The sequence below is a fragment of the Triturus cristatus genome, chromosome 1_1 (genome assembly GCF_964204655.1).
Source record: "Triturus cristatus chromosome 1_1, aTriCri1.1, whole genome shotgun sequence".
Taxonomy (NCBI): Eukaryota; Metazoa; Chordata; class Amphibia; order Caudata; family Salamandridae; genus Triturus; species Triturus cristatus.
In genome coordinates, this window is record NC_140579.1 from 540,048,027 (window position 1) to 540,061,901 (window position 13,875).

The 13,875-nt window shown below is 45.1% G+C and overlaps 1 protein-coding gene across 1 annotated transcript in view; it reads left to right on the forward strand.

Moving 5' to 3' along the window:
- Positions 1 to 13,875, forward strand: part of CACNA1S (calcium voltage-gated channel subunit alpha1 S) — a 753,083-nt gene that overhangs the window by 323,542 nt on the left and 415,666 nt on the right. The window contains exon 10 of the mRNA XM_085643164.1: positions 1,418 to 1,578. Coding sequence (XP_085499290.1) covers positions 1,418 to 1,578 — 161 coding nt within the window. The remainder of the gene's footprint in view (positions 1 to 1,417; positions 1,579 to 13,875) is intronic.

The window sequence follows — 13,875 nt, forward strand, 5'->3', positions numbered from 1 at the left end:
AGGTTTATTTGTCAAATTAATAATGGGAGTGCTCAACAATGCTGGAAAAAGTGTTCCTCTTTCAGGATTTACTGGGGAAAATATACAAGCCTATTTCCATCAACATTCCTCAGTGCATTTTCTGAGTCGTGCCAGGATGTAAGTGGTGCATCCTACGACCTAGGTAAATAACAGCAACTCATTTGCTTTTGCTTTGTGGATCAGTAAATCCCTACGAAGGAGTTCCTTCTTTGAAAGCACTTGATCACTTCCACTTGGGATATGCAAATAAGGAGAGATTGTGCGAGTCTAACCTATCTATCCTCTACCCACATTAATTTTGAAGTCCACTGTCAGTTCCCATTTCATAATGTATGCATATGCAAAGTAAGTTACGCATATGAACACCAGTTTACATCAACCCACTCAGGCACACTCAATGTTTTCATGCCCGTGGTCGATATCTATGCTATATAAATATGTATGAAATTGTAAGAAGACATTGTGATTGGTTTTGTGTGAGGTAAGAATGAGAGGTACAGATGGGGACCTTGCACCTCAGAAGAATGTGCTAATTTGATCAATTGTGCGCATATCTTGAGTGCCCCACATGTAGATGAAAGCTTCCTGACGGTCCATTACTGCACGGCATTTTTTAGCTTTACAGTGGCAGCCCAACCCCTGCCGGTGCCAAAGGGGGGCATGGGGGCAGGCCGGACAGGAGGAGGGAGGTAGGAGGTGGGTAGGATGGAGGTAGAGAGGGTTTGAGAAATAAATAAATCAACTTAAACTTACCTTAATGCTGCTGCCGCCATCTCCCAACCATCGGCTCTTCTTGCTTCAGGCTCTGTGGCACAGGCTCCCAGCCTGCCCTGCAGCCAATTCTGAAGCTGCTCTTGCATGAGAGCAGCTTCAGGATTGGCCTGAGCATCAGCCCCAGGCAGACTGGGAGTCTGTGCTTCTCTCTCCAGCCCCAGCAATGCAGCTGAGCCTGGAGAGAGCTTCACTGCACATGAGGAGTTTGGCCAGCCTGAGACGGCCGGTCAACCACCTCATGCGCATTGAAGGATGTGCCCACCACTCCCCCAACAGAAGTGTCAGCCAATGGACCTGCCCCCAAGACTCGTCAGAGTCCTTGGGGCGGGTCCAGGGGATGAAAATAAAACTATATTAAAACGGGTTTAAAACCCGTGTTATTTACTGGTGGTGGCAGGGGGGCAGGGTTTCTCCTGTAATGGAACGGCCACCGCTGCAGCTTTGGTAGGAAGTACTCCACTGTACTTCCATGCATTGCACATGTGTGCTCTGAATGTACGCAAGCTACTTTATGAATAACCGATATGTATATCTATACCCGTCCTGTCTGTTTACATTTCTTTCTGCTGCCACATGCTCGTAAATTGCATCGCACTTCACCCTCATTGCTTCTTTTCTACAGCCGACGCTGGAGGCGCTGGAACCGCCTGTTCCGCAGGAAGTGTCGGGAGCTTGTGAAATCCAACTTTTTCTACTGGGTGGTGATCCTGGTAATCTTCCTCAACACGATCACCATCGCCACAGAGCACCACAACCAATCGCAATGGGTAACAGATGCACAAGGTGAGACCCGTGAATCGTTGATAGACAGGGAAAAAATTGGAAGATGCAACACTCTATTAGAACAAGAATTTGCCATTTAATAGGTCTCGCATTTGTGACAGTTAGAGCTATTGGCGCCTCATTTGTATGTGTTTTGGTTTGGAGTGTAGTGGATGTATGTGGTGTGGAATTAAGTGGGTTGTAGTGTAATTGTTTGTTATGGAATTGTGTGGGGTGGAATTGTGTGGTGGGTAGTGTATTTGTGTAGTGGAACTATGTAGTAATGTGAATAGATAGGGATGATAGTTTCACAGAATAGATAGAAAGGAAGATAGAGAGGAATAGGTAGTTTGATCAGAAAGTGGTGAATGAACTCGAGACAGAGGAGCAGAAAGTGCGTGAGAAAATGAGAAAGAATGGGAGAGCAGACCATAGATGCATAAAGCAGGAGCGCCTGTGTACAAAGAAGACACCCTAAAAAGATAGGACAAAGTGTGTTTGAGGGATGCACACCTTGAAAAGGCACAGGAAAGAAACAGTGCTTGAAGACCTTAAGTCAATCATACCAGAGAGGCTGGAACCGTGCATCAGAGAGAGTGAGAGAGACAGAGGGATGAGTGGGAGGGGCACCCGGGGGAGGAGAGAGGTGTACAAGTGCAGAGTGAGGAGGTACAGGAGTAGCATGTGTGAGAAGGCAGTAGAGAAACGATACAGGGAGTGTGAGGGAGGGATGAGAGAGGGCAGTGAGACTGTGAGATGAGAGGGGTAGTGGGAGTGTGAGGGAGAGAGGAGGGGGTAGTGGGTGTGTGGGGAAGAGATGACAGGGTTGGTGGAAGAGCAAGGGATAGATGGGTTGTATTGTTTAAAAAAACTGCCTACCTGCCCATTAAACAGGCCCATGAACTCCTTAAACAAGCATTTGCAATGCAATAGGTCTCGCTTTTACATGAGTTTTAGCTATTGGCATTGTAAATCACAATAACTTTTATTTATGTTTTGGTTTATAAAATGTAAATAAAAGGCATTGTCCTTTACAATGCCAATAGCTTATACTCGCGTAAATTCGAGACCTATTGCATTGCCAGGGACAGTCGCCACCTTGCCTGGACTGTCCCAGAAAAAATGGAACAGTGTGCAGCTTATGTTGTTGCCTTTGATCCTTTTCTCTCCGTTACAATAAAAGTCTGATAATGACAAATTAATTCCTGGTTCCCAAAAATGAGAGCTGTTGCCCACCACTTCTGACCATAGGTGCAATTCAAGCATTGTAGACACTCAAGAGTAGACAATAAAGGCTTTACAACTGAAGAGAATACATACAACATACTATTCATACTGATTGATGCGAAGGTAAGCACATTTGTGAAAGTAATTTGCATAAGTAGTAGGTTACACGCAGCATCGTGATCTCTGAAAGTTTAGGAATCAATCAGGGCAGACAAGGGTCTCAGGACAGACACTTTATAGATCCCACAACTTTGATACATTACTTTCTCATTCACCATTGATAAACCAGAACTACATCAACTGACAAGCTAATACTCCAATTACACCTGACTCACCATATCACGGTTAAATATCGAACAAAATTAGAAAAGCCATCTAGTCCACATATTTAAACAATACTTCAAAAGCACTCATTTACTGCTGTGAAATTAAGCAATACGTATAGCATATTCTACTTCTGAGGCGGACCACATATGAATTCTACTCCGAGTGACCGCCCGTCCCACGGAGCAGCATGTTATCTTTAAATTAGATAATGCATAACGAGGTTTCTGGCTGCCTTTGTCGTTCACTAAAAGGCACAATGTTTAACACTGTAAGCGCTAATTGGTTTGGTCTCTGGGGCGCAGAAGCTCATTCCTTCATAGAAATAGTTCCTCACTGAGGTCTAATTTTGCCGCCAGGGATGGATAAGCTTGAGAAGAGGAACAGGTGGCGACCAATAAATCACCTTGCACGTAGCTCGCTCTTGCCGAGGAAACTTTCAATGAGAATTTTAAAAAAAACCAACACACATGTTTCTGTTCCTCCATTACGTGATTTTCCACAGCACACAACTTGTAAATCAAATTCCTCGGGTAAATTAAAGGAGTATACTCTGCATTTGAGCGTTCGTTGTCTCAGATTAAATGTTTTGTTTACACAGAGTTCCGAATCCCCCTTTAATTTCCTCCACCCTGCGTGCAGAATAAATGATTGAATTACTTGCTGGTACATACCTGGTACTTTTCATCCAATGTGAAAATGTTTCTCCTCAGCTCTCGGTGCTGCTGGGTCTGAGACAGGCCGGCGCGTGACGGAAGGTATTCCCTGAGCAATCCCAAACACAAAGGACACCGAGAAAGCATGGGCACAGGGCTCGTCATGGTCTGAGACCCAGCAAGCTGCAGTCCCCGAAGCTCCTGGGCGGCACGCGAATCACCAGGAAGTAAATCTAGCCAGTGATCACACAGGGCACCCGGATTTCTGCCTTTTTGCCAGCTGACTTCAGCACTAGGCAGGAAAGCCTTAAACGTAAAGAATATCTGACTTAAAATGTGTGCTTAATATTTTGAAAGCTAGACGGATGTGGTGAACAACTACAAGAAAGAAGAAGCGCCCGCCATTTATTAAGGGCAGCATTCCGGGAGTGTTTTGTGCGGACCGCCATGTAAAACGGAAAGCGCATGGCCCGCTGAACTAATAATGAAAGTGAAAGCATGCATGGTGCCATGCTAAAGAACAAACAAGCTTCGATCTTTTGTCTTTATGGGGCCATGAGAAACACATGGCCCTATAAAGATAAGAAAGTGCTTTGCGACAGACGCAAAGCAGCCAAGCCAGTCAGGATGGCCGGACCAAAAAGGGAAAGGGCGGCAACCAAAAACCCTCCTTTTCAATGGGAAGCCAGCGTTTACCATAAATGCTGACAAGACCCAATGGAATTGAGGGGCGGGGCTTAGAGTCCCCTTCTGAAATCTCCTTGTCCACAATAGATCTCGCAGAGCGAGGAGCGCATGCACGCTCCAACTTCCAGGCGAGACCTAAAGAGTTAGGAGCGCATGCGCGCTCCAACGCCCAGGCGAGACCTAAAAACAGCCCTCACATCTGTCGGACCAGCCCATTGGGTACTGCCTGAACGTGCGAAAGGGCAGCTAAGCTCTGTAGAGAAGTAATGAAACCTCTGGCTGCCTGGGGCTTGCTGGAGGTGCAGGAGGTGAGCAGGCAGAGACTCAGTGTGGGGTGAGTGTCGGCAATAAGGTTACATGCAAGGACCTTTGTAGAGGTCAATTATTACGCAAATAAGATATTTTAGCAGTAATTACTTCTCTACCTCCACCCTTGCAACTTCACCTGAAGATTTCAACTGTGTTCAGCTGCCAGAATCTCGTAGGGATACGTGACAGGGGCTGATAACTAGGGTATTTCCAAATTTATAGCACAGTCTTCAATCCAGGCAGCAGCACAGAAAATTACATAACAGGAAGTGTGCCACAGGAATCTGTATCACTTGAAGTTGTTTCTCAAGAATAGACAAATTACCAATATTGTTTTGTGAATGGTCACAAGCAGACTAAGTGGCCCACTATAAAGATATTTTTCCATTTATTATTGCTAAAATAAAACTAGAAAAAGAACCATGTATTTATTTTAAACGAGGAAACCCACAATTGAATCACAAACATGGCACATTTTTATTTTGGGAATTTTTTATGTTCATTTGAAAGCATTTGTGAAAGTGAAAGCATACAACTTGCAATTTGAGCTTCTGGGGCGAGGGCAGTTTCTGTGAATGGATACTACTGCTGCAAGATGAACGCAGGGAAAAGAGACAAGTGAAAACGGAGAGAACAAAAGCGACACAGCAGAGAAAGACAGACCTGAGGGATAAATATATAGAGAATTGTTTACTAGAAGGAAAGAACGTGAGAGATGAGTGTATCCGGGCCCGTGCATCTCGCTCTGTAAATATTGCGATGCGATGGGGCGGGGTAAGATCCCAACAAAGAGGCATTAACATGGCGCACACTTCATGTCCTGACATACATCACATAGGATTCTGTAGCATACTTCACTAGTATGACCCCATCTGCCGCTCGCCGAGGAGTCCTTGCCTTGTACCAGCCCTTTTGACTGAAGCCGTGTGGAGCCCTGCTGGGCACTAGTCTTACTGGACCTGTATGCGGGGAGCCCCTGTGGATTTCGAAAATAGACTGGGGGAGTGCGATGGAGGAGGACGGGACTGCGAGGTCCAGCAGGCTGTGCGTGTTGCATCCAGCACACCTGCCGCCTCTTCCCGTGTCTCCGCCCCCTGCTGACCGGTGAAAACCGCTCGCGGCCCCCGCTTCGCGGTTGCCGCTCGCCGAGGAGTCCTTGCCTTGTACCAGCCCTTTTGACTGAAGCCGTGTGGAGCCCTGCTGGGCACTAGTCTTACTGGACCTGTATGCGGGGAGCCCCTGTGGATTTCGAAAATAGACTGGGGGAGTGCGGTGGAGGAGGACGGGACTGCGAGGTCCAGCAGGCTGTGCGTGTTGCATCCAGCACACCTGCCGCCTCTTCCCGTGTCTCCGCCCTCTCTATCTACGTATAGCATAAGACCTGAGGTCACTACGCGTCAGCGGGACGCGTGTGCGGGACATCACCCGGGACAAAGCCCGGACTAAGGGCGGACCCTCTAAGACCCACAGAGACTGGACTGGGCCAGAACCCCTGTCCGAATACCGATTAACATAGAACTATTGTGCAAGTGTTTGTGGGGTTCATTGTATGAACATTATGTCCATTGAAATTTTAACCCCGGAGTTACCGGGTCCTGCGAAGTCGGTGGGTCTGGTAGATGGGAAATTAGATAAGTATTTTAAGAAAACCCTCTTGGATTCCCCAATTCCCCCTACCCTGGAAGAACTTCGGGCTGAACGACGGCGGTCGATTGATAGTCTAAAGAATAGACCATTGCCGGTGTCACCAGTGCTAATGAGCTCTATGGGTGATATTTGCACTACCTCGCAGGATAGTATCCCTCTAATATTTAGAGAAGGTACATCTGCGAGAGAATCTGAACCCTTAGGCACCACTAGTAACCAGGTAACTACAGTCATCACTCCCAGTACAACTAAATCTATTGTTATAACTAAAGCACAAATTACCCCAATCCCCAAACAAATAAAAGAAGTCAACAGTAGGGTTAAAAAAGTTACGCAAGTTAAAATCCATGGCCCCCCTCCGGCCAAACGGCGTAAAAATAACCTTTCAAAGAGGAAACTTAATCATGCAGACTTTGGCACGAAAAAGGGTGTTAGTACTAGAGGAGGACTGGTTAAAGTAACAGACGAAGGAAGGAAAGCAATATCTCCTACGCATTCATGTGTAACTACCTTTACTGACCCTGTTATTTCCATCACCGATAGCCCCCCAACGGTGGGGAAGTTACAGGAATCTTCAGACAGGGCCTTGATTGAGAGCATAGAGTCCATAATGAGGACCTATTCCCTGGCTATCATAGAAAGACTTAACAAACTAGAAGACAGACTTGGAAAGATAGAACAAGAATTGGAGAAAAAGCTTGTAACTAATAAAGTGTCGTTTAACCCCTCTATACAAGTCCCAATGGTACCCCATTCATCAGGTACATCCGCTACAATAACGCTACCTACCCCTGATCAGACTACTATTCAGCCTCAACCCTCAATTAGTATGAGTGGAAGTACATCAGGGAGTAATCCTGTTGGACCTAACAGTAAACCCACATCAGTACAGGCTGAAACGTCCAATGGACAGCGGAATAACTCTGGTCAAGCCCTAGGGAATATAAATAGAGAGAGAGGTAACGAGCGACCGGCTCGAGATAATTATAACAAGGGTCCCCTTCCAGAACTTCCACCAGAAGCAGTACCCCTTGTAGTAGTTCTTACTGGGGTACCAGAGCTGGAGAAGGACAAACGGGAGAGCTTTACCCAGTTGAAAAATAAAATATCACACTGGCTAAGTCTACACAGACCTATTGCAAATAATATCAATGGAGAAATTATACATGTCCGCCGCCTTCCTTGGCTGGGAGGAAGACCCAAAGATATTGAGGGAGACATAGTGGTCATTAATTTTAGAGATCAGAATGCCGTCCATTTTATACTTAATTGGCCGTCAGACCACGATAGTAAACCGATTACCCCCTGTCCCCTAACATATTTTTACCCTCGCTCAGTGGTGTTCCCACCAAATCATCAATCACAGCGAGCTCCCCCCCCACCATTATTGAGACAAATGTTTCCAAACCCATATTGCCCACCTGTCTACAATAATGGTCCTATATTTAGCGACAGGCAACTACCATTAGCTGTAGATTTTTATGGGTGGAATACTATAGGCCCAAGATATAACCCCCTAACACATAGGAGAATGGATCATCTCAAACCCTTTACACCCTTAGATACCACCAACAGGTTTGAGGTGTTTAGTGGCCTGGAAGACTGCGATTGATGCCATCGAGCCACGGGGAAGGAGGAGAAGGAATTCCGTGGTGATATAGGGGGAGACACGGGAGGAGGAACGGGGGAAAAAGGTTTATTAGTTACTAATACACCCAATGGATACAATGTTGCATGTAGTTCTGGGGGCAGTACATGTAATTTTGCCCAGCTTCACTGTAATTTTGATGCTTTTACCCCGGCCAATGGAAGTACAAGCCTGACCTTATTATCTGTAGATCCCGTGCTAGGGGAATTAACCCATGTCCACACCTTATCCCCACCATCCACTGAGGCTGTTAGTTCAATGGAACGGGGATATAAGATGGCGAGCTGGAATATTGCTGGATGGAATAACAAGTTAGAATGTCTAGGATGGTCAGAATTTATAACCCAATTTGATATCCTGTGTCTCCAGGAGACTTGGGCGGCCGAAGATGTCCATCTTGACGGGTATGTTGCCTATAATTGTCATGCCCAACCATCCAACATGGGGAGAGCCAGCGGTGGAATGGTGATACTGCTTTCTGTGAGGCTACCGGTTCGAGTAAAAATCCACCGGACAGTCGGTCTACACTCTCAGTTGTTGTGGTTACAAAATAGGAATGGGCGAAATGTTTTAGTTATAAATCACTACAATAATGCCTTTAACCACTCAAATACAGATATGGTTGATGAACTTGAAGCGGAGGTGGAAAGACTATATGGGTGCAGTGATGTGCATTTTGATATTTTGTGGGGCGGAGATTTTAACATTTACATGTGCCCATTTGGTGGCAATAGGGTGTGTGGGCATGGGGACAACGTGGGGGAAGATCAGACCCACTTTATGCATTCGGCCTATGGGGATTCCCTTAACACTTTTATGCTCAAAATGGATTTATGTATTATGTTACCTAGGGTAGACAGTGAGGGTAATTCGGTACCAACCTTTATTGGTAGGAACTGTGCCACGGTTATCGATTACCTCATTGTCTCCACCAGTATTACAGCTCTGTGTTCCTTACCTGTAATAGTAGATCCGGCCCTAAGTGATCATAACTGTTTAACAATGCATCTTTCTTTGTGGGGGGACAAAGAAAAGGCGTTACATGGTGAAGTGACAGATATAGTCCCACATAGACCTAATGGCCCTAGAATTAAATGGGGTAGGCAAAACGAGGAACAATTACTTTGTACTATCGTGTCTGCTTGTATTGACGAGGTGGAATGCTGTCTTGAACCCGGAAAGAATAATGTTGATATTCTAGTTAGTTTCGACATTATTAATAAAAATGTTGCTGAAATTTTAACTGGAAGAAAAAAAAAGGACCCTATGATTAATGGGGGATGGTTTAACAGAGAATGCACCAAATCCCTACAAAGACTCAAAGCTGCTCTCAAGGGAAAACCCAGAGATAAGGAAGCAGTTAATACCCTCAGAAGGGAATACACAATTCATCTGAGGGATAGGAAACAGGAATTAAGGGAAGAGGCTTGGAACAATTTGACCAAGGCAGTGGACCTTAAGGATACCAAGCTTTTCTGGTCCACTGTAAATAGTCCCTTCCTCCAAAATGAAGAAGTCCCGGTAATGTCAGCCCAGGTATCTGAGGAACAATGGGTGGCTCATTTTACTAGTATTTTTAACCCCGAAGGACTAGCTGTTGGGGGGGATAGTGAAACCATGGCTTTAACCCCCATACCTCTCAATATCACAGTCCTAGAGGTAGATGCAGCCATTCGGGCTAGTAAGGGGGGAAAGGCGCCGGGCCCGGACGGGGTGCCCGTTGACCTTTATAAAGCCGAGATTTCCATTTGGAGCCCATTGTTAACAAAGGTTTTTAATGCAGCTGCGACGATTGCGGCTCCACAGACCTGGGGGGAATCAATTATTATTCCGGTATATAAAAAAGGGGAGAGGGGTGAGGCAAAAAACTATCGCCCGATCTCCCTCCTTACTGCTTCCCTAAAAATAATGAGTAGAGTATTATTGAGTCGTCTGGAGGAATGGGTGGAAGATAAAGGGATCCTTGCAGATTCACAGTATGGATTTCGCAAGGGGTTGGGCACTATAGAACAGTGCATTAACCTAGACCTTATTATATGTAAATATACACGAGCCAAACAAGGCTCGTTGTTTCTTTGTTTTGCCGATCTGTCCAGTGCCTTCGACTTGGTTGACCATGGTCTTCTGTGGTCAACCTTGTTGGACATGGGTGCCCCTCAAGATATTATTTATTTCCTGGCCCAACTTTATAGGAATCTGACAGCCAAGATACGATACGGGCAATCGGGGGAATGCACCCCCAGTGTTAAAATAGGATCAGGTATTAGGCAGGGATGCGTCCTTGCACCTCTCCTTTTCTCCCTTTTTATTAATGCAATTGAGTCGGAACTACGGTCCACAAGTGCAGATGCACCGACTGCTGGTGGCTTATCCATCCCAATTTTGCTTTATGCGGATGACGCGGTTCTGCTCTCACAAACCCCCTTAGGGTTGCAAAAACTAATGAATAAATTTGCAGATTTTATCAAGGGGAGAAAATTAAAAATTAATAATTCAAAAACTTTTATAATGCCCTGTGGGAAGAAAATTAAGAACCTAAGGCCCTTTACAGTTATGGACCAAACCATAACAGTGGTGGACAAATTTTGTTATTTGGGTATCACTTTTAATAGTGGGGGGATGTGGACCACCGAAATGATAAATGTAAGAGCCAAAATGGCCAAGTGCTCTTTTGGCTTATTTAGGTTTGCATCCAAGCTAGGCTCAAGACGGATACTAGACATGTTGTATTTATATCGACATAAATGTGTTGCTCTGGCCCTATATGGTTCAGGAGTGTGGGGCCATTGTAATAACAACATGCTCCAGGTAGAGGAGAACAAATTTATTAAAAAACTCCTTTGTTTGCCATCTTCTTCCTCAACAAAGTTGATCCATCAAGAGTCTGGTTTAGAACATCTATCTGACTTGATCAGACTAAGACCCCTGTTAGTATGGAGATCTATTTGGTCGAAGGAACAGACTGGCTTTACAAGAAAGATAATCTCCGATTGTCTTCACTTGGATAAATGTTCCCGCATCCCGTGGCTTAACTATATTATCCGAACATTTGATGTTCTTTTTAATTTTAGGGTTGGTGATAACCCTTCTTGTGTTTTAGACATCACGAAGACTGAGATTAAACATGAATTTTTGAGGGTTAGCACGATGAAGCGTAACGCAGCTACTGTCCAGTTCTCCTCACATGTCTTTTATGACAAATATAATAAGGAAGAAATGGGGCCCCCAGGATACCTTAAATTGGTTACTATTCGTTCCCACCAATTTGTGTTGACAAGACTCCGGATGGGGACTGTTCATTTGCTTGTTGCGTATCCTGTAATGAAGACTTATACTACTGCCCCCTGTCCGTGTGACGGGACTACTAAACAAAGTACGGAGCATTTTTTATTGTTATGCCCTCTTTATCTCCATCTTCGAAAAGTATACCTGAAACCGCTTTTTAAAAAATATAATGTATTTAATATTGTTTCAGCCATGGGGCTTTTATTTGGACTTAATTCACAGGACATCTGCTATTTTACTGCTGTATATATTTTAAAATCGATATGTCTGAGGAAAAGCACCATTTTCATGACATGTGATTAATCTAAAATTTGCTGAATCCTCATGTTTTTTATATTTATGTATGTATGTACTTTTATGATCATTAATTTATGATCGAATAAAGTTTTTGAATTGAATTGACCCCATCTGCAGAAGTTGTTTACAGAAGGGATTTTGTTATACAAAAACTGTAATTTTAATAAATCGATGGAACACAAACCCGTCTGTGTTACAGTTAAGAGTAACTAGTTTATCTTTAAATCCCTATTAAAATGTCGGTACTAAATAGACGCAACCGTAGTGTGTAAAAGGGAAAATGCAATAGCACCAAACATGCAAAGGTTGGGTGATAAAGCATGCAGCTTCCTTGATATACATATTAACGAGGGACTGGTATTTCGATCAACTAGAAGAGACTCGTTAGATACAGAAAGGTGCATGTGAAATGACCTCAAAAAAGGGTGCCACAACTAGTAGCCTTTTACAATCTCTCAAATTCGGCATGACAAATACAATAAAGCATTTCCAGGTACAGTTTATGCTACAATTTATCAAACGAAAACCCAAAATGAAATGGTCTAGTTTTTTTAAAGAGGTTATGGGGAGGGGGGTGAATGATGGCTTTGATAATCAGGTAGCTATCCTTTAACGTCAGATATACCAATATAATTAGAAAAGAAAAATACACTGGCTAAGACTACTAACCTTCTAGTCAGCACAGCCATAAGAAGCATTTTGCAATGTAGACACATAGGCATACCTTTGCACAGAGAGCAGGGGGAATGGGCGGGGTAGAAGAAATAGTACCTTCATTGTCCAGGCAACACAACAGCGCCAACACGGTCATGTTATGTTATGTTATGTTATAGTGTTTTTGTATAGCGCCTATCACCGCCGGTCTCTAAGCGCTCACAGAGAAAAGGAACATAACCTGCTGTCTCCTAGATCACTCCGCCGTCGGCCCCAGTTAGGGCGAAGATGTTGACTTTTTAAACAGATGAGTCTTCAAGTTCTTCCTGAAGGACAGTAGCTGCGAGTCTTCCTTTAGGCTGGCCGGTAGCTCATTCCACAATTGCGGGAGAAGTACAGAAAGAGCCCTGCCCCCTTTAGATTTTAACTTAAATCTGGGTTGGATCAGATTGGAGGCCTTACCCGAATGCAAGGTTCTGCCTGGAATGTACTTCCTCAGGCGCTGTTTAATGTATTCTGGGGCTTTGCCGAAAATTGCCTTGTGAGCCATGCAAAGACACTTAAACTGCACTCTAAACTTAACAGGCAGCCAGTGCAGCATCCGGAGAAGTGGGGTTGCATGCGAGTTCCTAGGTAGGGAATAGATCAGCCTGGCCGCATCATTCTGCACCACCTGCAGTTTCCTCAACACTTCTGCGGCAGGCCAAGATATAAAGCCTTTCCATAATCCAGCCTCGAGATGACTGTGGTGGACACGATGGACTGCAGAGTGGGGGCTGATAGAATAGGTGCTAACTTTCGCAGTTGCCTCAGCACCCCCGTGCAAGACCCCACCACCGCCGAGACTTGAGGGGCCATGGAAAGGTCTACATCAACCTTTAGCCCCAGGCTTTTGACCACCCTACCAGGAATAGGTGTTGTACCTAGTTCTGGGGGCCAGAACAGATCGCACCAGGGATTGACTCGGTTTGTGATGACCAGCACCTCCGTTTTTTCAGCATTCACTTTCAGAAGGTTATTGGTCATCCAATTTACAGTGAATCGGAGCAAATTCCTTACCGATTCCTGTGCTTCCCTTGTATCTTCCAGCTGGACCAATAGCTGGGTATCGTCAGCATAGTTAAAAGTTTGACAATTCCTATGCATTAACTCCTCCACCAAGGGTTGTAGGTAAATGTTAAAGAGCAAGGGAGAAAGTGCGGACCCCTGGGTTACGCCCAGGTCACATCACTTGCCTCAGATAACTGGTCTCTCAGCTGCACCCTCTGGGTTCGACCCGTTAGAAAAGATTCAAGCCACTTGAGCGCTTGTCCTGTTATTCCCAGCTTTGCGATACAGTCCAGCAAGATGGTAGGGCTGGCCGTATCGAATGCCGCTGACAAGTCCAATAGAATCAGGGCACAAGGCTGTTTATTGTCCGCCCTGATTCTCAGCTCATCAGTGACAGTGGCCATTACTAGTTCTGTGGTGTGTTGGGGCCGAAAGCCCGCCTGCCTGGCATGGAGTAAACCATGTTCCTCCAGGTAGCTAGCCAGTGTGTTCAGAACATGTTTTTCCAGGATTTTGCCCAGGAATGGCAGTTGC